At 41.2% G+C, this 24,825-nt stretch overlaps 3 protein-coding genes across 6 annotated transcripts; 2 read left to right on the top strand and 1 right to left on the bottom strand.

Moving 5' to 3' along the window:
• Nucleotides 1-1,816: 1,816 nt before the first annotated feature.
• LOC112255034 (E3 ubiquitin-protein ligase RNF182) lies at nt 1,817-16,622 on the top strand. Of its 2 annotated transcripts, none has more exons than XM_024428077.2 (3): nt 1,817-2,839; nt 14,301-14,631; nt 14,999-16,622. In XM_024428077.2, the coding sequence occupies exon 3, from the start codon at nt 15,169-15,171 to the stop codon at nt 15,967-15,969; it is 801 nt and encodes a 266-aa protein (XP_024283845.1). In that variant the 5' UTR covers nt 1,817-2,839; nt 14,301-14,631; nt 14,999-15,168; the 3' UTR covers nt 15,970-16,622. The 2 variants fall into 2 exon arrangements, with proteins under 2 accessions (XP_024283845.1, XP_042180754.1); XM_042324820.1 differs by having other exon boundaries at nt 14,301-14,472.
• A 1,198-nt stretch (nt 16,623-17,820) lies between these two features.
• On the top strand, nt 17,821-20,620 carry zgc:109913 (regulator of G-protein signaling 9-binding protein). 2 transcript variants are annotated; one of them, XM_024428079.2, is made up of 3 exons: nt 17,821-17,917; nt 18,756-18,963; nt 19,252-20,620. In XM_024428079.2, exons 2-3 carry the CDS (start codon nt 18,762-18,764, stop codon nt 19,785-19,787), a joined length of 738 nt encoding a protein of 245 aa, XP_024283847.1. In that variant the 5' UTR covers nt 17,821-17,917; nt 18,756-18,761; the 3' UTR covers nt 19,788-20,620. The 2 variants fall into 2 exon arrangements, with proteins under 2 accessions (XP_024283847.1, XP_024283848.1); XM_024428080.2 differs by having other exon boundaries at nt 18,762-18,963.
• Nucleotides 20,621-20,637: 17 nt separating this feature from the next.
• Nucleotides 20,638-24,390, bottom strand: ube2c (ubiquitin-conjugating enzyme E2C). 2 transcript variants are annotated; one of them, XM_024428082.2, is made up of 7 exons: nt 24,244-24,390; nt 23,615-23,723; nt 22,801-22,828; nt 22,605-22,691; nt 21,178-21,382; nt 20,957-21,016; nt 20,638-20,805 (listed from the first exon to the last, which is right to left on the bottom strand). In XM_024428082.2, exons 2-7 carry the CDS (start codon nt 23,713-23,715, stop codon nt 20,768-20,770), a joined length of 519 nt encoding a protein of 172 aa, XP_024283850.1. In that variant the 5' UTR covers nt 23,716-23,723; nt 24,244-24,390; the 3' UTR covers nt 20,638-20,767. The 2 variants fall into 2 exon arrangements, with proteins under 2 accessions (XP_024283850.1, XP_024283851.1); XM_024428083.2 differs by having other exon boundaries at nt 24,240-24,331.
• Between the last annotated feature and the right edge of the window lie 435 nt (nt 24,391-24,825).

Below are 24,825 nucleotides of genomic sequence, written 5' to 3' on the forward strand. Positions count from 1 at the left end.
TGATCATGTCAACATCATACTTTCAAAATCTTAGCAAGCAAGCTAGACAAGCAGTCATCATCATGAATCAAGTCGACAATCTACTGGCAAATCCTTTTCAATCCTTGTCATATGAAGATAAATTATAGATAAAGCGTATCAGTGCTCATCGGCCATTGGACATAAAATTTACACAACAAATTGGAAATCGCAAATTCAACAATGAGTAGTTTGGAAGGAATCAGTAGCTAACTGCATGCGTTGCAAAGCAATCACTAGCCTGCTATTCAGTGGCGAGGGTGTGTGGTCCAATTCTGGGGTTAAGGGTCTCTTTACCAAGCTTGAATGGATAAACATTCACATGCAACACCATGTGCCAGAAAAGGTTGAATACATAGGCCATGCTGTCAATCCAGCATAACTTCTGCCATGTTCAAAACAACTGGAAACTCAGAACTGGGAAATCTCCAATTTCAGTGAGTTCAAGACAACTGGGAACTCTGAAAAAAAATAGCTACAACTGGGAAAATACCTTTTGAACAGTCATCCAACTCAGAATTCCAAGTCGGGAACTCGGGCCTCTTTCTAGAGCTCCGACCTGAAGATCACTGACGTCATGATTCAACCTTGTTTCTTTCCAAGTTCCCAGTTGTCTTGAAAGCACCATCAATCTAGAGAATGCCACTTTGATGACAAAGTGCAAGGACCGCCGCGCCACCTTCCTGTTCAAGTGAGCACAGCACAACAAGGTGAGTCCTACAATGTATTGTATGCTGCTGCATAAATTATGAAATATGACAGGGAGATATGTATACTGTAGTTAAGAAAGTAATACTAAGTGTATGTAGTGTAGTAAGCTGTTAGTAGCCCATGTGCCTCACCCTAATCATTTGGTCCCTTTCCCCCTCATAACTTAGCCTACTGTTCTGACTTGGTGTTGCACATGTAGCCTATAGCCTGTTTAGAGAAATGTCATCATCGAATGTCGTAAGAGCTTTGTCTGATTAAATGCCTACTTTATTTATCCTATGGTTCTGACTTGGTGTACAGGGAGAATACTGTAGGAATGGCCCATGTTCTGAATTCTGTCGCTGTACATTTCAAAAGTGCTGAACAAATAGTTATATTGACTACATCAGTCTTAACTCGCTCATTGTCTTAATTTAAATTACAGATTACCTCTTATCATCATTCCCTTATGCCATAGTTTGTATAGCTCAATTGTCCGTAGAAACCACAGTTGTTTAAGCAAGTTAGCCATATCAGCTGTTTTTTTAAGGCAGTAAATGAGGCTGAATTAACTGTTTCGCTGCCAGACAAGGCTCCGCTGGTAGCCAGGTGCAGCTGTGGTAAGGATTCACTCCATAGTGCTAAAAAGAAAGCTCTGCTGTTGGGGCAGCTTTATGTAGGCCCTAACAGTTTGTTGGCACCGTTTGTCACCGTTATAGTGCAATTAATGTATTGTTTAGTGTTCTGTAGTGGCTTTGCTGGCATGCATCTAAAATAATCTGAGTTTGCCCCACCAAAATGTACATGCTAAAATTGCCACTGATGCTTTCCATCCGATTCTGCATCATCCGCTGCACACAGGTAGGCCATATGATCCTTCTTGCTCTGGATTCCAGAGAAGTGGGAATGTGACATATCCCGAGACGATATTGACTGCTATCATGAATGACTTTCAGCACAAAATGCAGGTGTAAAACGCCGTTTGTTTCTGTATCTTGCGTTTTGAAAATGCATCACCGTTTATGGCTGTAATTACAGGCTACATTTGCGCAGCCATTGTGCGCGAGTATATGTGCGGTGGTTGCGAGCTTTGAACCACTCCTTTTTGGGGCTTGTGGGTCAAAAGGTTTGAAAACTACCGAGCTAGCGAACAGATTGGGGATTTGCTGTACAGCTAGAGGATCGGGTGCAGCCCAACGGCAAATAAATTGTAGGGAGAGAGTATTGCTCAAGAATATGAACAAATTTGGCAACAATTGAGAGCATAGGTCTACAGGACTTTACTCTAAACTCGACCGGTTCTACTTATGACTGATTTCGAACTTGTGATTTGAGACTTGCTTGTGACTCGAATAATAGTGACGTGTCCCAACTCTGATTTTCGGTAACGCTAACCAATTTCCTAACCTTAACCTAATTATCCTAACATGCTACATTTATTCTCCTAACCTGCTAATTCTAATTTGCCACGAAAAAGGCGTGTTTTGTTCCGGACTCGCCTTTCCATTGAGGGATAAAGTGGTAGTTTCCTTGGAAACGGCTCGGGCTGCAGCAAAGGCTTGCGACAAAGACACAATTTGTATTTTTACTCCTGTCTGTAGGAGATTCTTTCAGTTTCTCAGCTCATGCCCCATGCTTTTGTTTGATTTTGTCTGTGTGTTTACTTGTAATTTGTTTAACATGGAATGGTTATGTAGAATTTCTTGAAAATGAATAATTCCATTTATACAACCTTCCAGTGATTGGCATTGAAATGTAATGGTTCCACACAGTTCTGCCACAGGTTCTGCTGTCTCCAGCCATCACAGGCCACAAGCAAAGCTTGACCGCCGAGGCTCGCGCAGCTCAGTCGCATGCAGCATGAGCTTGGTGTTGTTGCCACAGCAACCACTGAAGAGAAATCCGTGCAGGTCCTGATGCTACGGAGCTCGCGCTACCGCATTGAGGGGGATGTAGCAGTCGGACACGGGCAGATGGGACCTCAATATCGACAGTGACTCACCGACAACGCGCGACACTAGATAACGAGGGAGGGAGAAATGTGATGGCGATAAGCCTCGGGTACCTTGGACCTTGACGGGAAGACATTGTCACACGGTGTGCCAGGTTGTCCTACACTTGCGGATCAAGGGTGAGTGCACCTAACTGCGGCGAAATGTGATTGCTGGATTAGTCTGAATCTAAATTGGGCTTGTTGCGACTGGGCTATATTCAATCGCAATGAGGCTATGAATTATACAATTGTCACACGGCTCACACCTATATGGTTTTGGCAAATACATAAAATGATATAAATATATTCGTACAATATTATTAGTCTATAAGCTAGTATACAGGAGAATAGGTTGGATAATGTATTACATCTTCGGGATGTTGAATTCTAATGAGTTGGTTCTAAATACTACTCCAAAGCAACAGGGCTGACATTTGTTCTTGTTGGGAATTATAATGCACACATTAATGCAGCACAACAGGCTAATAGAAACAAAAACAGCTGTAAACATGTTTTTGCTGAAATAAATATCTAGCCTATCACAATAGGTTCTAGGCTAGAATGATATTGTGCAGTTTAATTGCCTAAACTAAATATGGAGTCCATTTTAAAAGGCGTTTTTTAAATCGCCTGTAGTGATAAAACATTTGCAACAGGAGTTCCAGAGGCTTGCTGCTGATCAAAACGGCATGGGTGTTTGACAGAGAAAACCCCACTTTATTAGAATAAGCTATTGTTGTAAATACTCATAAGCCTTCAATTGGACATGTGTGTTTTTACTCACAAAGTAGTCATTTCATTAGTGCCAAAATAGTGTTAACATGGTAAATATAAACAGCTCAATGTCTTGACTTTGAGAAACGTCAAAAGATATTTATAATTTAAAAAATGACTTAAGACAGGGTTGAAAAATGAATCCCCAAGAACTAGTATAATCTAAAAAAAAATGTAAGTGTCATTATTTGACTTGGCCATTTTTACCCCAAAAATTAAAAGAAAAAAAATGAAATGAAAGTCGGAGAAGAAGAATTCACTGAATTATTGATTTTTTATTATAGATACTCTATATATAACTATTTAACAATGGGATTTGATTAATGTTCCAAAATGAATACAGGTCCTTCAGTACAGGTCTCAAAATGCCTGGCAACAACATGCATCTAAAACAATGTTGTTTTACTGCATGTCTCATACTTAGAAGCAACCCAGCAACCATGCATTTGCTGTAAGACAAGAAAGAAACCTAATTGTACAGCTTTTCAAAATAATTAGTGACTTCAGTCAGTCAGACCGGGAATGCAATGAGTGGAAACGTGTGGTTGACCACCACTATTCCCAGTTGCATTTCCTATCAACCTGTCAGATCACATCAAATCAGAACAGAGTTGACTATTTGCTGTGTCTAAAACCAGAAAGAAGAAGACACAATAGTGTCTGTCTCATAAAGTATGGATTGTTTTGAACTGTTCTCTGCCAAGTGTTATATTTCAGTATAGTTTCCGAAGTAGGAAGGAAGTAGTTGGGCTAAGCTATATTTTTACATTCAAAGTGAATTAGCTTCATTGTATTATACAGTACCAAAATGCTACTATGTTGAATATATCTCAGGTTCAAAGTGAATTAGCTTCGTCGTATTATACAGTACCAAAATGCTACTATGTTGAATATATCTCAGGTTCAAAGTGAATTAGCTTCGTCGTATTATACAGTACCAAAATGCTACTATGTTGAATATATCTCAGGTTCAAAGTGAATTAGCTTCATTGTATTATACAGTACCAAAATGCTACTATGTTGAATATATCTCAGGTTCAAAGTGAATTATTCAGTGTACAACAGTTTCATTTACTTCTTCATATCATCTTGTCAGGTATGTGGACTGTTCCCTGCAGCAAATATAACGTCAACACTGATTGTTTGTTTGTGTTTGTTTACACTATTCTGCTTTGTTTTATAGTTGATTTAGGATTTAAGGCCTGTAATGCAATTGGTGTTTTCTTGTAATGGCGATAGCCCCAGTAATGGCTAAGTGCCTTGAGCAAGGCACTTAACCATAAAATTGCTCTCCATTCAGGGGCGCTGTTCCGCAACTGACCCTGTGTGTTTGTCTGGAAGTGTTGGGAAATTTGCTTGACGACTCAAACTGAATTCTTCCGCTGCTCTATGTTCGCTACATACTTCAGTCTGAGACTGCCGTGAGGTGTTGTACAAAACAAAGTGATCAGCCATTTGATCGTCTCTAATCAATCAGAATGTCAAAGCCAATGACACATTTTCTAAATACCGCTTTACCCACTTGTGTTCTGGCTCTGGCCCGACCCATCTGTTTCTGGGACCAATCCGAACAGTTAGAATGTGTTTGTGTTCTAGAAATTGTCAGGCAGGTACTCACGTTCAGACTCACTGCGGAGAAGAAACTAACGTCCGTGGGCGTGGTGTATCATTTGGCCGGAGCCAAATTGGGAAATAGGCAAACGACGAATGGCCATTATAACCAAATGGACAATAACATTTCTATTATATTATTTTATATTCTATTCAGTTACATTTCTACATTGTGGAACAGCCAGGCATAAGGGATGTGTAAACATAAACAATATTTGAATGTTACCTGTTTTTTTAAAAAGAACATCTGTACAATTTTGTTTCTGATTGAAAATATATTGTTTAAAAAAGCAATAATTCACTATGAAATGATAGCATTTGTTTGCGGATATAGCGTGTAGGGAGCCTTGGTATTGGCACAGTGATGTGTGTCAGTGTTTGTGCCTGCCATAGAAAAGGGGCCACAGATGTTTGCCTGTTGATCTGACATCATGCTGTCTTCTTAACAGGTATCTTTCCTCCGACCCAGCAGGCCACACCAGCAGCCACAGGCAAGGCTTGATGGCATGTAGATTTCCTAGAAAACAATGCCCAAAGCTACATAATCCCTTTTGGAAATAAAATATATTGAATATATATATTTTAATAATTTCAAATCACTCAATTTATTTTCTAAAATATACAGTGTAGTATATTGATAATATATTTGTACGCAATATATTTCATGTCATAATATATTGGAAAAATATACAACTATTTGCCACATTCAGATATTGTAATACAATACAATAATAACATTCTTATTTACAATGACGGCCTAACCCGGATGACGCTGGGCCAATTGTGCTCTGCCCTATGGGGCTCCAAATCACGTCCGGTTGTGATACAGCCTGGAATCGAACCAGGGTGTCTGTTGTGATGCCTCTAGCACTGAGATGCAGTGCCTTAGACCGCTGCTCCTCAAGGGAGCTCATATGTAGGCATACAAGTGTGAAATGTTCTAGATAATTATTTGCAGTTTCTTTGTCCACTATAAAAGGCAAGAATAGACTAGCAATAAAAGCAATACGGCTTGCCAAGTTGACATTCAATTATAGGGCCAGTCCGCAGTTGAAACCATAACAAACCGTCATTTGAGGGATGGGCCTGGAGAAATGTAACCACTCTCAAATTAATATACTATGGATGGAAGGACTGACAATTCATGATATCACAATTATCTTTTTAACCATGTTATGAGGCTACAGTGTTTGTTTACATTTACAATGTTTACACACATTGGAGTAAAACAAGCTTATGTTTTTGGTTATGATGGGGTGTGCCAGTTGAACTAAGCTCATGAGGCATTTCTAAGTTATATTCTTCAAGAATCAATGGGTATATATCTTTAATTTATTAAATCCAAACATTTATGTAGCAACTGCAGATGTCCCCTTTAAGGAAATGGTAGGTGATATATACTGAACCAAAATATAAACACAACAATTTCAAAGATTTTGCTGAGTTACAGTTTATATACGGGTATCAGTCAATTTACATAAATAAATTAGGCCTTAATCTATGAAGCCGGTTGGACATACTGCCAAATTCTCTAAAAGGATGTTAGAGGCAGCTAATGGTAGAGAAATTAACATTAAATTCTCTGGCAACAGCTCTGGTGGACATTCCTGCAGTCAGCATGCTAATCGCATGCTCCCTCAACTTTAGACATCTGTGGCATTGTGTTGTGTGACAAAACTGCACATTTTAGAGTGGCCTTTTATTGTCCCCCAGCACAAGGTGCACCTGTGTAATGATCATGCTGTTTAATCAGCTTCGTTATATGCCACACCTATCAGGTGGATGGATTATCTTGACAAAGGATAACATTTGAGAGAAATAAGATTTTTGTGCGTATGGAACATTTCTGGGATCTTTTATTTTAGCTCATAAAAAATGGGAGTAGGACATTTTATGTTTTGTTACTGAGAGCCATGAAATGACACAGTTGGCTATTGTCTTCCTCATAATTCTACCTCTGGTGAAGAGTGATGCCTCCTCCACCTGTCTAGAACCCACCCTGGATGTATTGTCAGCTAATTAGACAAGGAAACACTATGTATTCCCACTGGGCACACACTGGTTGAATCAACGTTGTTCAGTGAAATGACATGGAATAGACGCTGAGGTGACGTCTGTGGCCAGAGGTGTCTGCAAGCGTGTTAATGCCTTTGCAAATGATCAAACTGACACCAAATGGAAGTTGTTAAAAGCCACGAGAAGAGCTCCATTGTGTACTGGGCTCAGGTCAATGGGAATCCTGAGGATATGAATGCTCATCCATACAACGCCAGTAGTCTATTTTCTCTGTGTTCCTCAAACAGCTGTATCAGTCTCTGTGTGGTAACATGAGAGTCACGGTTCCTACAGCGTTGCCGTTTGTCACTTAGTTCGCTCGGTTTCCCAAAGAGCTCTGGTAGGATACAATAGTATCTTAGGGAGACTCAGTGTCAGTGGCCTAGAGGATTTGTTTTGACAAAAAAAAAAATACACATAGCTTAGTCTTAGTGCATATACCTATAATCTTAGTCCTAAATGCATTTTTGTTACCCTAGTTCCCGCAAGTTATTTCCAAATATTAGCTTCATAGGGACCAAGCTATATTTAGCTCATGCACACAAGCTTTTTCGAAATGAGGGCAACTTCATTTTGTGCTCATTAACTAACCAAAGACACACACTCGCTTCATCAGAGGGATAAAATACAGCTTCATCAGAGGGATAAAATACAGCTTCATCAGGGGGATAAAATACAGCTTCATCAGAGGGATAAAATACAGCTTCCTCAGAGGGATAAAATACAGCTTCCTCAGGGGGATAAAATACAGCTTCATCAGAGGGATAAAATACAGCTTCATCAGGGGGATAAAATACAGCTTCATCAGAGGGATAAAATACAGCTTCCTCAGGGGGATAAAATACAGCTTCCTCAGGGGGATAAAATACAGCTTCATCAGGGGGATAAAATACAGCTTCATCAGAGGGATAAAATACAGCTTCCTCAGAGGGATAAATATGTCCGGGTGTTTTACAGTTGTCCCTTCAGGATGTGTAGCCGGTAATTACATTTTTTTTTTTTGCAGACCAAGAGGACAACAGTGCTGCTTCTAGAGCCTCCTTGTCCTTAGAATAAACATCTATTCAAATAAACATCTATTCCTTGGCCCTAGCAGAAACATCTATTAAAAGAAACATCTATTCCTTGGCCCTAGAATAAACATCTATTCAAATAAACATCTATTCCTTGGCCCTAGAATAAACATCTATTCAAATAAACATCTATTCCTTGGCCCTAGCAGAAACATCTATTCAAATAAACATCTATTCCTTGGCCCTAGAATAAACATCTATTCCTTGGCCCTAGAATAAACATCTATTCAAATAAACATCTATTCCTTGGCCCTAGCAGAAACATCTATTCAAATAAACATCTATTCCTTGGCCCTAGAATAAACATCTATTCAAATAAACATCTATTCCTTGGCCCTAGAATAAACATCTATTCAAATAAACATCTATTCCTTGGCCCTAGAATAAACATCTATTCAAATAAACATCTATTCCTTGGCCCTAGAAGAAACATCTATTCAAATAAACATCTATTCCTTGGCCCTAGAATAAACATCTATTCCTTGGCCCTAGAATAAACATCTATTCCTTGGCCCTAGAATAAACATCTATTCAAATAAACATCTATTCCTTGGCCCTAGAATAAACATCTATTCAAATAAACATATATTCCTTGGCCCTAGAAGAAACATCTATTCAAATAAACATCTATTCCTTGGCCCTAGAATAAACATCTATTCCTTGGCCCTAGCAGAAACATCTATTCAAAGAAACATTTCCTATTGTTTATGCAACCTTGTGTTCTTCTTCCCATCCCCAGATCCCTTAGAGACAACCTGCCACCCAATGTCATCGTCATTATCTGTAAGCTATATCTGTCTCTTCGCTCTCCTCTTTTTCAGTCTCTCTATTCCATCAGCATAAAGAGAGGGCTCCCCTCCAACCTCCCTATCGCCCCGCTGTCTTAGAAGGGAAAAAAGGAGGCATTATATAAAACACCTTGTGTATCCCCCCCAGCTCTACAGGTGGGATATTTATAGGCACAGTTCAGATTCTAACAACCTGTGCGCAGGAGAAAAAAGGGAGGAGGAAAGATGAAGGAAGGAAGGAAGGAAGGAAGGAAGTGTTACATAATGACAGAACAAGCGGTGAGGGAAATCAGATCTGTGCACTTGTAGTGTGCTGTGCTGCTCCTTCACTCTCCACAACTCTCTCCCACTGACATTCTGGTGTGTGACTCATCATCTTAGTAAACACACACAGAGAGAGGGAGAGAGAGCGAGCGAGAGGAGAGAGAGACCATACATATGTGCTACAACTTGTTGGCCGACTATTTTGATGGAAGGAAAATTATTTAATGCATTTTAATGCCTGATAAAAAAAATAAGGTACAGTTGAAGTCAGAAGTTTACATACACCTCAACCAAATACATTGAAACTCATTGAAACTTTTCACAATTCCTGACATTTAATCCGAGTAAAAATTCCCTGTTTTAGGTCAGTTAGGATCACCACTTTATTTTAAGAATGTGAAATGTCAGAATAATTGTAGAGAGAATGATTTATTTCAGCTTTTATTTCTTTCATCAAATCAAATTTATTTATATAGCCCTTCGTACATCAGCTGATATCTCAAAGTGCTGTACAGAAACTTTCATCACATTCCTAGTGGGTCAGAAGTTTACATACACTCAATTAGTATTTGTTAGCATTATCTTTAAATTGTTTAACTTGGGTCAAATGTTTCAGGTAGCCTTCCACAAGCTTCCAACAATAAGTTGGGTGAATTTTGGCCCATTCCTCCTGACAGAGCTGGTGTAACTGAGTCAGGTTTGTAGGCATCCTTGCTCGCACATCCTTTTTCAGTTCTGCCCACAAATTTTCTATAGGATTGAGGTCAGGGCTTTGTGATGGCCATTCCAATACCTTGACTTTGTTGTTCTTAAGCCATTTTGCCACAACTTTGGAAGTATGCTTGAGGTCATTGTCCATTTGGAAGACCCATTTGCGACCAATCTTTAACTTCCTGAATGATGTCTTGAGATGTTGCTACAATATATCCACATAATTGTCCTGCCTCATGATGCCATCTATTTTGTGAAGTGCACCAGTTCCTCCTGCAGCAAAGCATCCCCACAACATGATGCTGCCACCCCCGTGCTTCACGATTGGGATGGTGTTCTTTGGCTTGCAAGCCTCCCCCTTTTTCCTCCAAACATAACAATGGTCATTATGGCCAAACAGTTCTATTTTTGTTTTGTCAGACCAGAGGACATTTCTCCAAAAAGTATGATCTTTGTCCCCATGTGCAGTTGCAAAACGTAGTCTGGCTTTTTTATGGCGGTTTTGGAGCAGTGGCTTCTTCCTTGTTGAGCTGCCTTTCAGGTTATGTCAATATAGGACTCGTTTTACTGTGGATATTGATACTTTTGTACCTGTTTCCTCCAGCATCTTCACAAGGTCCTTTGCTGTTGTTCTGGGATTGATTTGCACTTTTGGCACCAATGTACGTTCATCTCTAGGAGACAGAACACGTTTCCTTCCTGAGCGGTATGACGGCTGCGTGGTCCCATGGTGTTTATACTTGCCTACTATTGTTTGTACAGATGAACATGGTACCTTCAGGCTTTTGGAAATTGCTCCCAAAGATGAACCAGACTTGTCGAGGTCTACAATTTTGATTTCTTTTGATTTTCACATGATGTTGTCGTGTCTTTGGCATCATTAAACTGAAGATTAACCTTTATCAAAAATTCTCTGTAATTATTATTACATGATTAAACTACTTAATCATGAAACTGTAATTAACTAGGAAGTCGGGGCACCAAGGAAAATATTCAGATTACAAAGTTATAATTTTCCTAATATAACTTTCAGATCTTTTAATATCTGATCATTTAGTCTTCTGATTAATGAATTCTTAATTACCTCACGTTAGTCTCATTCCAAACGTCGTAAATTGTTGGTTATCTGCACAAACCCAGTTTTCACTATAAGTCATCCATACATCAATTGTCTTAAAATCATTTATTTACTAACTAAGTACTCACAGACATGCATAACAAACAAACAAGATATGGTTACAAAGAAATGATCGGGGATGTGCCCTAGTGGGCTAAACCGGTATGGCGGCTTGTTAGAAAGAGTGGTAATTATAACAATTTAAATGCTAATCCTTTGCACATGAACGCTCACTCATTCGGGAAAAATTGCAATCAATATATATATTTACGCTCAGTGTGTCGTCGGGATCTCTGTTGAAAAGTTTGTTTCTGTTGGAGAGTCTGTCCGCCCGCTCTCTCTCTCTCTGTCGTGGTTAGAATTCAGACTGACATTCATTCTTGTCGTTATAGAATAGATGTTTCGGCGGTTGTCGGTCTTCGCGTTCAATGTTACCGAATTCCTAGCTGCAGACTAGTAATTAATATCAAAGACTTGTTCTTCTGTCGGTATTGATAGTCTAAAAGTTTAACCACATGGTATGATTAAAAGATTCAGCCATCTACTCAAACCTTAGCCCTCTCGTTATCGAGGTAAGCTGGTCTGCAACCTTTGTCCTCTCGTAATTGAGAGAAACATGGTCTGTTGAGAAATTCTCAAGGTGGGGGTTTTATTCGGAAGAGCAGAAAGGGGCCTGTCCCAGGACGCCAGACCATAACTGTGCTCATGGGTGGACCTCTGATTTAGTTAAACTCCAAAGGGAATTGGAGTTTCCTTCATTAAACAGTCCAAAATCACATTACACAATTTCACAAACAGTATAATCCTCACTCATTCATTTTATACAACAATTAGATGTAAGCCTCATATCTGAGGCTATTGTATAAACAGTGTTATGGTAATGTGGCCGTATTGCTCCCATGAGTTTCACAAAATTGTACCAAACGGACCAGTTCGTAGCTGGATTCTTCAGCGATCTTTTATACCTTCTCCAGAACATAAATGTTGTTCGGACCTCAAGTTCTGTGAGGTGGAAGAAATTCCTTTGTTCTCTCTATGAAAACTCACTCTCTCTCTCTATACTGTGGCCATGAGGAGATAATCTCCTCCAGGAATTTACGACCTGAGGTTGCAGCAGCCTGAGTGTAGGAGACAGAGAGAGGGGGATGGTGCTCGCTGTACCCAAAGAGGGTAACGTCATGACAATGTCAAGCAAAGAGGCACTGAGTTTGAAGGTAGGCTTTGAAATAGATCCACAGGTACACCTCCAATTGACTCAAATTATGTCAATTAGCCTATCAGAAGCTTCTAAAGCCATGACATAATTTTCTGGAATTTTCCAAGCTGTTTAAAGGCACAGTCAACTTAGTGTATGTAAACTTCTGACCCACTGGAATTGTGATACAGTGAATTATAAGTGAAATATTCTGTCTGTAAACATTTGTTGAAAAAATTACTTGTGTAATGCACAAAGTAGATGTCCTAACTGACTTGCCAAAACTATAGTTTGTTAACAAGAAATTTGTGGGTGGGGTGTATGTGTATGTAAACTTCCGACTTCAACTGTATGTAAGAAGGGTCCCATAACACAATAGTGGTTTACAGTGCCACATGTCATAGGGCTTCCATCCATCCCTTTGCATACCCAACCCCCGTGATGCACAACTTCTCAGCACTGTGGATTGTATTAAAGAGAGAGGTGTGTGTGGAGGGTGGATTGACAGAAAGGAGGTGATGAACGGTGAAGAGGTAAATTAACAGAGGGGAGGGAGGAGAAAGGCAAGTTAAAGGGGGCTATAGACCCCTTTCTGCGTTTACAAACATTGGCGCATGAGGGCGATGCGCGCAAGTTGGTGACAGAACAAGGGGGAGTTATTATAGAACACCAGCAAAAAAAGCCTCTATTTACATGTTGCTTATGAGTGCATTTCACATTACTTTTGGATTATAATTGGATTTTAAGTCTCGTATGAATGTCCTTGCTTAATATAATGTTTGTCATCATCACAAATCAACTGTATAATACTAAAACCTTTCAACCAGTAAAATGGCTCTTTGGCTAGCTTTTTGCTATATCAATGAGCGTTAGCATTCCAGCTAACAACTGCTGCATCCAAAACAGTTATTTTGCAAAGATCACAACCAAATATAATCTTAACGACTGTTCAAGCAAGAATCAAAATATCATTGCAAGCGTATGAGAACCCCAAAATGTCATTTTGTTTGGAAGTAATAAAAAATTAAATCTAGGCTATGTTGAATGGGCACAGATGGAGATGGCTTTCTTACTACCGCCATGAGTCGCGCGCATCTGAGCGTGATGTCAGTGTGTCATGTACTGAAATAGGATCTATTACTGGGGACATTGAGGATCACCACAGTACCTATTATGGATGATGAATCATGATAAGCCCATTAAAGGTTGCAACTGGAATGACATTGGATGACCATAAATAAAGCATGAGATGAACGCTCTCTTCTGATGAAGGATGTAGCTCTGGGATGTAGGCTATATGATAGTGATGAAGGATGTAGCTCTGGGATGTAGGCTATATGATAGTGATGAAGGATGTAGGCTATATGATAGTGATGAAGGATGTAGCTCTGGGATGTAGGCTATATGATAGTGATGAAGGATGTAGCTCTGGAATGTAGGCTATATGATAGTGATGAAGGATGTAGCTCTGGGATGTAGGCTATATGATAGTGATGAAGGATGTAGCTCTGGGATGTAGGCTATATGATAATGATGAAGGATGTAGCTCTGGGATGTTGGCTATATGATAGTGATGAAGGATGTAGCTCTGGGATGTAGGCTATATGATAGTGATGAAAGGATGTGTGGATACAATTCTTGGATAAAGACAATAGGCTGATATTGAAGAAATGCATAGACCCAAATTCATTGAATTAAGTATTGGTAAACTGGTGTTGACATTACCAACATTTTGACAACAACCTGACACCTTGTCCGTTCATGCACTCTGAAATGAAAAATAGAATTCGGTCAAAGTTGATCATCTGTCGTAACTAGTGCATATTTCTTTTAAGGAGTGGAGCAGTCCCAAACGGAAATAGCAGTAGGCTGGATTCAAACCCATGCAGCGTACTGTATATGCAGCGGCTTAGCCTGCAAGACAATCAAAAGGCCCCTAGTGTGCGGGTTTTACATATATTTTGGATTTCCAATGTTCCCTGATATATATTCCCTTGTGTTCTTTCCACAGAGGAGGGACCATGTTGCTGTACCAAGGTCCTGGGAATACCTATACTGGGAATACCACTGGCCCTCTCTAGCTGGATCATCTGACACCAACTCCCCCAAGATTTCCTGATGGATATAATCCAATTCATCCCTCCATATTTTGGATATTCGAAGCAATAGTGGCATTGGCACATGTAAACATGGTTCCCGCCTTCTATACACTTGTGTATTTTTTTCTGTTTACACATTTTACACATAACAGGGATTTTCAAAACCGGAATGTTCTCTCATTAAATTGTTCAAATGTTTTTGTCATTGGAAACTCATCTGGAGAGGAACATCTCTGATCCGAGGTGGGCATGCGCTACGTTTTGGTAGCGACCAGTCATACAGCATTGTTGAAGATGTAAAGCTGTCTAACCTCAGTCCTATGCCCTCAAATGCTAATTTAGCACCACACATTGTTGTGAAAGTAAAGCCATACTCAGCATGCATACTCAACTGTGAATACGAACTCTATTATTCAGGGTGTTCAGGATCAACCATGAACATATATTAGAGCATGATTGTGAATGTATTTTTACTATGAAAAGGTGTAAAAAAGTATGAGCCATCATATCAGTGTCTTAAATCATAATTTGGATTCCACTTCTTGTGCACGTCAACGTGGACAATACCAATTAATAACATTCACTGTATCTTCATACAAATCTTTTACAGAAATCGTACAAATCTTGGGACAAAACTTTACCGGAGAGACCGCAGCTGTTGTTGAAAGTGCAGGGTGTCTCAGTGCAGGGTGTCTCTAGAACACGGCACTGCTGCATTAGTGCCTACATTTCTGGCTAGCTGGGCATCCCTCCCTCCCTTCTCTCTCTCTCTCTCTTACAATGAGCCAGAAGTTGGAGAAGTTGACCTTGGAGACAGACCAGCCTCTGGTCTACACCGTGGAGGAGCTGGAGTGTAAGATTTGCTACAACCGTTATGACACGCGTACCCGCAAGCCCAAGGTGTTGGGCTGCCTCCACCGCGTCTGCGCCAAATGCCTGAAGAAGATCGTGGAGAACTCGTCCCCCAGCATCGTCAGCTGCCCCTTCTGCCGCCACGAGACGCACGTGTCTGACGATGACATCTGGCTGCTGCAGGACGACAGCAACATCCTGGCCATCCTCACCTACCAGGACCGCGCCAGGAAGAGTGGCGGTTCCATCACCCCGAGTGGGGAGGTGCTGCTCACTCCGGGCAGCCTGAGCGGGAGTGGAGGTGGAGAGGGTGGCTGTGGTGGTTCTGGGGGCGGCTGCGTCACAACCGGTGAGCAGTCACACAGCTCCTCCGACTGCCTGGTCATTACCATCATGGAGGTGCCGGGCGAGTCGCAGTCATCAGACTCCATGAGCATGCTCAATATGGTGCGCCTGTACCGGCCCGCCAGCCTGGCCTCGCTGCCCTGCCACCTGCCTGCGCAGAAGTGCGGCGCATGGACCTCTCGCACCTTCCCCAGCTTCCTAATCGGCGTCCTGTGTCTAGTCTACTTCTCATCGCTGCCGCTGGGCATCTACCTGCTGATGATCCAGCAGCTCACCCTGGGAATCATCCTGGTCAGCCTGGTGCCCTCCACCCTGGTTCTGTGTGTCTTCTACGGCTTCTGTCAATGCCTGTGCCATGAGATCATGCAGTCCATAGCCACATAGCCATGCCTCCGCTTAACTCCCCTCCCCCATCCCCCATCCTAATACCAATGTATTTCTATCAGTGGATGTGACATAGCAAGACCTGTAAAAGACAAAGCCAAATCACCAATGCAAATCTATACACCCTGTCCTTTTGTAAAATACCCCCCCACCCCTTCCTTTTACCTTCTTCAGATAATACCAGCACTAAAACATCCAAGTGACCACTTGGATTTGGATGTATGGCTTGACTATTCAAGACAACCTGTGAAAGGCCCACGGCCTGATGAATGGTTTTCTAATTACACAGCTCAACCTGCATCAGATTGCTGCCGTTTGTGTTCATGCAGCTCACCGGAATGGGCTTCAGTTATTACTGTGACGATCACCAAACTGTATTGTTCAAAAATAATATGATCCTCTCAGTGTTAACCGTACTGTGGTAGAATACCCATCTGCTCGACCTATGGGCAACAGACTATGAAAACCCATAGTTTTAAGGATGTATTCAGACACAGCATAGTCACCATGTATACGCCATGTTCCTAGTTGCCTTTTAAAGGCATGTCTGTTTGTGCCCCTGCAGTAACTTAACGTTGTAAAACCTGTCTGTGTCATTGCATTGGGAACGGACAAACCGCCTAAACTGTTACTAGATATTTCAATAAAAGACTCAAGACACTTTTGTGATCTTTGCCATTCTTTTTAAAAATTTCCCCCATAACCCACATTTCCTGGGCAACTGATTCCAATTTGCACTATTAATAGGATACAATCACATTCCTTGTACTTAAAAATGAAGATGGAATAAGTTCTGTAAAAACGCAAAACATGCGCAAGTTTTCATATAGGAACACGACACACAGCTACATAAGAAGCTTCATGAACACTACCCACAAGGGACTGGAGAAATCAATGTATTATCCACAGTAGTCGTTTATGCTGAAGAATGACCCGCAGTGAAAAGTGTACCATTTTGTGATGTGTGAATCAGTAGGTTCCAGCCCCACAGACCCATTCTGCTAAAATGCTGACGTTTTGCTAACTCGAGCTAATTTTAGTGTTGTTGCTCCGGAGACCTGGCACATGGGAGCACCCCCATGGCATCGAAGGACCTCAGCTCCTAAAAGCTTCTTGTTAGCTATTACAGGAGAGCAACTCAAAGGAATATCTTGCTGGCACTATCAAATGATGCTAATTATAAGAAACCTTACCTAGCACTAGAACTTAGAAATAGCATTAATCAACCACAATATGAATATGATAGAACCACACAATTTGTGCAGAACCTGTGTCTAATGGTAACACTCCCAGTCTATTAGATCATGTCCACCATTTTTTGTTTGCCTTTATTTAACTTGGCAAGTCAGTTAAGAACAAATTCTTATTTATAATGACAGCCTACACCGGCAAAACCCGGACGATGCTGGGCCAATTGTGCACTGCCCTATGGGACTCCCAATCACGGCTGGTTGTGATACAGCCTGGATTTGATGTGGTGTCTGTAGTGACGCCTCAAGCACCGAGATGCAGTACCTTAGACCCCTGTGCCACTCGGGAGCCCAAACTAGCAACCCTCCAGTTGCTGGCTGGCCTTTCTAACCGCTAGGCTACCTGCCACCTCAACAATAAAAAGCATTCAAAAACACATCTTTAGATATGATTAGGGAATATGATTTGTCAAAATGTGTTGACGTAAACGACTTTTATTTATGGAAGAAGAGCCAAGGACACAGATGGTTCCATGGGCCTCAGCTGCTAGGGTTGGCCTAATTGAATAGTGTCTCCCTGAAGACCAGTTCCTGCCAGTGCCAGTAAGGAAACAGTAAGCAGGGGGGATGTGGAGGAGGAGCCCAATACTGAGGGCTCACCCTGAAGTTGCTCAGTTGTTTTCAGTCGTGTCGAAGGTTGTCAACTTGGCCGTAGGCTATAAGAAAGCATGAGACCCTGAGGAGACTTCAAAACAGAGGTGGGTTCTTAATCTAGCTTGATTATTTGGTAATGAATAAGTTGCGAAGTAGCTAATAACTCTTGATTCCTAATTCCTTTATTTTGTGTTTCATATGTGGTCATTGTAATATTTGGTGGAGTTAGTGGCACAATATAGACTACTGATAGTAATGTTAAGTATAAATGTTTATTGGAATATAAAAAGGGAGACAATATAAATCAAATACAACTTTATATTTTTACAGTGAAAATTATATGCCAATCATCAGAGATTACATTATCAATACTCAGGTCTATATTGGTTTTATAATACCAGTCCATTTACCTGGTTTAGTGAGACTGTGTGAAGAAACGTATTAATTCCATCACAAGGGCCATGACAAGGTTATTGCTTGATGAGCTTAAAGACGTCAACCAGTGATTTTTGTACTTTTACTGTTGAAGCGATATCCCAAATACAGTAAAGCACACACACAAAAGGGTCAAAAATATGTTTTGGGCAAAATAGTTATTTTTTTCTGACACAAAAGCAAACGTCAAAGAGTATGGAATTCAAGGACTTGGTCTGATGGTAATCGGTGATGTCGACGGCCTCCCCCCTTGCTTGAAAAGCAATAGAGAACAAAAACCACCACCACCCACACAACTTGTGCTGTCATGACATACCCGGACCACCTATTGAGATGTGCCTTTTGTTAGGTAATTCAGTTAAACGAGGTGAAAAGGAGACTGGAGTGTGACATTAAGGTCAGAGTGGCAGGGCTGGGTTAGTTACTTTCTAAATGTAATGTTACCTAAATAAAAAGGTACCTAGGCTGTCCAAAATTGTAATCGGTAATTTAGCTCTCTCTTGCAAGGTTCAGATGAATCGGTGGCGGAGATCAGTGGATGAGATTCAGGCCAGGAAACGGCAGGTCACAGAGTGTGAGCGTGCCCTGGAAGCCCTGTGCAAGGTGACTGCCTGTTTCCAACAGATGGCCATCTCTATCGGAAGTAACTCAGATGGCAGCTTTCTGAGAGAGGAGATGGACGAGACCAGAGCACTGGCTCATAGAATCTGCACAGGTAAGGCCACTATAATGCTGTTGAATGTAACATGAACCTCAAGATCTGACCCTTTCTTATTCTATCATTTAATGGGGTTCTACAAACAAAAGGGGACTGTGATCTGACCCCTTCCATTCAAATTCAAGTCAAATCTTTAAGTGCAACATTCTCTCAGCCAATTGGTGTCTTAAAAAAAAATCAAAATTGTTGACAGCACTGTCTTTTCAAAATCACAAGTACTTTGTATTGAGTGTAAATCATACACAAATTCTACTGTGAATAATTGTGCGTCGTCTCATGATCCAGGGTTGCACAGACGCCTGGTCCCTCTATTGACAGAGAGGTCAACTGAACCTGGACAAGAGGATCGATTACAGGTGCAGAGACTGTGGGTTCTTTTCCTCACTGGGCTAGAGAACCTCCAACAGGACTTGCACAAAGCCAGTGACTTAATAGACCGCTTCCCTTTGAAACAGAGAAATGACCGCCGGACCCTGGTGAACACAGGAGCTACAGATGGGGTCACTGGGGTGTCTGCCCGAGCAGCTTCAGTCCAAACCCCGTGGCTAGCAGTAGAGGTGGAGCAAAACCCTGACCTAAAGACGCACATCACCCAGATTGACGTCCTGGTCAAGGAGATGCTCCAGAAAGTCAGCATTCCTTTCTGGGCAGTGGAGGCTACCCAAGAGGCCTGGGTGGAAGCCACTCAGTCTCAGGACGCTGCACACGATCAAGATGAGACTCTAGAAGAGATGATGGTGGTGTCCCAAGATGACCAGATGTCTGGGTGTTGTCAACCTCTAAACTGTAAGTTATGGTGTATGTTTTGTCTATCGACCTGAAGACTGGGGTGTACTCAAACTGTTAATGGTCAGTAAAACTTTGAATAAAGCCTCATTCATACTGTACATACACTGTGCAATAACTACAAGTAGCTGTGTAAAAACTAAAATGTGTTGTCCTGCAATTTTAAAACGACAGTACAAAGGACCAGCATTTTGCATAGCGTCGTGTTGCGTACACATAGCATAAATTAGGTTTTTACATGCACAAGTCATTTCTATTTACTAATGAAAATTATGAACGTTAAACATCTTTAGATGCAGTCAAAGAACTAACACATGCTGTAAGGTATGATCAACTATAAAGATCTCCTTGATAAAAGGATAGATTTGTATGTTAAAGACCTTGTATAGCAATAACCTAGGTTATCGATTCATTTTGTAATATGCTGACTACACCAGGTGGGTACATCCAGCCACACAAGTAGGTTGAAATAGCAAAATAGTCAGTCTAAACAGTCACGGACATTTAGCTCGCTAAATGGTCCTGGGATATAAAAATTGCGTTATTTTTATCTCCTTCATATGCCATTTGGCAACCAACCTTAAGGTGCATTACCATCACCAACTGGACTTGAGAGTGTGGACCTAAATTCAGCTTTCAATCACCCACGTGGGTAAATACTCCCAAAAACCAATGACAAGATGGTCTTGTGACACAAATAGAAGTTGTATTTTAGCGCCTGGCTACAGAGACACACGCGAGCAGTTTGGGTAAAATTATTGAACATGTATTTTGTAACAGGGCCGGTGTGGTCAGCATGTTAGAATGAACGTTGTATTGATTGCTTGAAAATGTATTATGCAAACTAAATAAAGTCAAATGTTGATTGGAAAATAACCAACAAAGCCACGATTACACTTTATTCACATAAAGTTTATACAAACATAAAAATATTGTACAGACATACCCAGTATTTACATAATCAGAAGAAAGATACTTAAAACTAGAACACATGGCAGGATTGTAGGATCTTGGGTCAGTTCTTGTAGGTAGAGTTTAAATGGGCTTTGAATGCTGTAAGAAAGACCTTTGTTCAATACCGTACAAGTTTAACAAAACTGTTTAATTCATGACACTAATATTTATAAGGTGCATAACAAATTACCTATGGGCCCTGGTCAAAATGTGTGGGTCCTATTGTAACAGACATTGTCCATCTACTAACCTTCCTGGTTATGCCAAAGCTCAGCAGCAGCAGTGTTCAAGGGACTCTCATTGTTGGGCTCTGGACAAAACAGATTTTGGTACAAGGTTAGCAAAAATTTGACAGTGGCACAAAACCTAAAAAATGTAAGCGATTTGATCTCGGTGTATTGATAAATCTGATCAGACCCCCTTATGAAAATGGTTGGGCGACAGACGCCAAATAAAAAAAAGACACCTCACCTCCTAATAAACTCTGGATGGACAGTAGGATGGAACGCACATCGTACAGAGCTGACCATTTGTCTTTCAAGATATCCAGACAGATGAATCCCTGATCGTCAACATTGGGGTGGAAACACGATGTGATGAACTTCACGCGTGGGGCTTTGTAAGGGTAGCCACTAGGGAATTCCAGCGACAGCTTGTACCTCAGGCCTTCGTAAACCTAAGAGAAGGAAGAAGGCTGACATTCTTTAATATACTTTTTTTTTTTAACTGCACAAAAGCTAATCAAGGCGAGCATTTGAATGTTGACGGAAGGCATGTAGATCTTGTTAAGGCATCCGTATAACGCCTATCTGAAACAGTTCATGCATATATTCTGACGACCTTTTGGTCGCCGGAAAGAGTTTGGCTGTTCATGCACACACATTTCTGTCCAGAGGCAAGCCAAAGCCCACGCCCCTTCGTCGGTGATTGGTCAAAAGTAGGTAATTGTTTGTGGTCTTTCAACAAGAGACAAAAAAAAAGCCATTGCTTCTTGACACACTGCTCGCTTAAACTGGAAGCCAGATGAACAATGTGACGGAGGAAACGCCATACAGCTGTTGACCGAAGTCAGCGTGCATGCGCCCGGCCACCACAAGAAGTCGCTAGAGCGCGATGGGACAAGGACATCCAAGCCAACCAAACCCTCCCATAACCCAGACGAAACTGGGCCAATTGCGCGGTGCCTCATGGGTCTCCAGCACTGCGCCGCTTGGGACTACACCAAACATCTTATTTCGTAAATTCACTTTGGCTATCTACTCCCCATTCAGAACAGTCTCATCGGAGTGTGCCAGGGCACAGAATAACTGTCAGTAAACATCAGCAACAAAGCGTAATTAAATTGTTGCCAGCAGCAGTCAGTCACCAAAGCTCTGGATAATCAGCTCTGCTAGGGCAAGTAAAATAGTCAGTGAGGCACTCTCATTTGTGTCTGGAAGTAGCTAGCCAACATTAGCCAGTTAGCTTGGGTGCTTGACTGCCGTTGATGTCAGAACGCTCGGATCAACACTACTCCTCAGCCAGAGCGTCCACTCTGGCACTTCAGATTGAATTTACGAACACACCCGTAGTTTGACTTAAAATTTTGTGACCAAGATCTCCTCAGCAAAAATTGTAACTAATGACAGATTTATTGAGTCATCTTACGTTAATTATATTTTGAGGGAGTGGCTACGGCATCTCAAGTTCAACAAACTTTTATTGTTTTTCAAGCAACGGTCTTTTAAGGGAATACGCAAGCACAAGCGGTCTGTTCACCTAGCCGAAGCATGCCAACACCTTTACCCATGTTCATCTGGCAGGGTTACACACCATCTACACATTACTGGTCTTACAATCAGAGCCCATGCCAACGATCCACTTTTCATGGTGGAGTATAAAAAAAAAACTTCACTTACTGTTCCCTGAGCACCGTCTATCGTTCCGATCCACTTAAAAAGGTTGTCAGATTCTGGGAAAGCCGAGATCCCCTTATGTCCAGACATCTATATGACATGTGCAAGAAATAACCTTCAGATCTAAAATAGTTGCTTTCCAAATAGATCAATTGACATCTCCAATTGTGATTAGGACATAGCCCTACACAACACTTACCATTAGTGTCATCAGCTCTTGTTGAAGTCTAGGGAGTAAAAAAAAAAAAGACATTTAAAATGTGCCCAAACTTTGTGCAATGACTAGCCCATATCCCAATGTAAGTAGTACTAATCCCCCATCTTAAAAATCCACTAACATGTAGGCTGTTACAGAACAATACTTTTTGGTTCACTTAGCAGCTAAATGGCAATTTTTCTAGGACCATTTGTTAAGACCCAGCCTTAGTATAAAAGTAAGCTGGGAATAAATCTAGAGTATTCGCAGTAGCCTAGCGTTTAAGTGTGTTGGGGCAGTCACCAAAAGTTGCGGTTTGATTACAGAGACAACTAGGTTAAATAAATATGTCGACATGCCATTGAGGAAGGCACTTAACCATAATTGCTCCTCTATGTCGCTCTGTATAAGAGCATCTGTTAAACGACAAATGTACTCCGTTCTCTCACTTCTGCCCCACAACCACTAGTGGAGGACAGCTCCCGTTGAGACCATTGAAAGATCATGTCCTGGCATCCCAATGGTGTAACCAGCGTCCCCTTGAAGCTATGCCCAGTTTCCAGAAAGACTTTCTTTTGAAGATGTAGGGTTATCATAAATAATTGCACTGCACCTCAACACAAAGAGCCTTTTGTGAACAAACATTCGCACTTGACCCCCTCCTGACTTTGCTGATCGCTACTTTGAGGAACAAATTACTTTGACAGATGGTTGTCCCACCTGGGCATCTTAAGAGGAATGCACTAACTAAGTCTCTCTGGGTAAGAGCTTCTGCTAAATGAGTAAAATGTACATGACGGTAACAAATGTCACAAACCTTTTAGTGACTGAGCCCTTTGCGGCACTCCCACCGGTCTCATTGCCTTTCAGAGCGGCTGTGGATGAGGAAGCTGCAGGGTCCATATTTTGAGAGGCCATACTTGTAACTTATTGGAATAACATAATTCGAGAGGACGGTAAGTAGTTAGCAAAATAGAAGGCAACAAACAAAAAAGTACACGTTACTTGAAACACTCAAATGCACGTCGTATCTGGCATTTTGCTTCGTGCTATAGCAAGCCACTAACCAACAGGGGTGTCGTCATGACGGTAGCTAAACAAGTTACAGTAGTTAGCTAGCAAACATTTTATTTGAAGTTGCCTTGGCTAATTAACAGTAAGTTAGTTAGGTTTGCATTGACTAGCACAGAGATCCTATGACCTAAACAAACTGTCGAATTCACACAAGCCAATAACACAAATGGGTATATTTGCTAATCATGTTAGCATAGCAAGCTAACGTTAGCTTAGTTAACGACGCAGTTAGCCGAGTGTCGTCTCGTTAGCGTTATTAATGCTGCAGTGTACTTTCCAGCCAAGCTAAAGTATTGTTTGTTTGTTGAATAACCAGTACTGCCTATCCTATACTATACTTCTGAATGAATAATAAAACGTCGCCATACTTGCCTGGTGTGTCGGTTCTGTCCACCGACTCTATTCTTCTGCTACTGAGTTTTTCAAATTGTGTCGGTACCCGCCCACCCGTTTAAACGGCCTTTATCAAATCGGTGTCACCGCCCCATTTACAAATATGACCAATCGCAACTTCAGGTTTAAAACAAAGCAACGCTGTAGCAACCATTGAGAAGACTGCACTTTACAAAACACTTCGATGTCATTGGGTGAAATATCATTCGGAAGAGACAGATTTGCCGATGGTTGTACGGTCGCACTAAACACAAACTCGCGTTCACATGCTAGTCGGAACTAGGAAATTCGGCAATGTCCGATTTGCTGAATCGTTGAAAGCGGCACGTGTGTAACGACAACCAGTTAGCAAGTTGACTTTTTATTTTTGGAGTTTCATAGTTCCAACAACCACTTAAACGCGGCATGAGCAATAGTCGGTCGGCCAGTCATAATTATGGCTAAACCACGCCCATTTCTACAATGTATATTCTTAAAACCTTAACCATACTAACACCGCTAGCCGTGTTTCTACCCCTAACCTTAAATTGAGGCCAAAAAGCACATTTTTGTAGTCAATTT

This window comes from Oncorhynchus tshawytscha, linkage group LG07 (assembly GCF_018296145.1).
Source record: "Oncorhynchus tshawytscha isolate Ot180627B linkage group LG07, Otsh_v2.0, whole genome shotgun sequence".
In the NCBI taxonomy this organism is placed as follows: domain Eukaryota; kingdom Metazoa; phylum Chordata; class Actinopteri; order Salmoniformes; family Salmonidae; genus Oncorhynchus; species Oncorhynchus tshawytscha.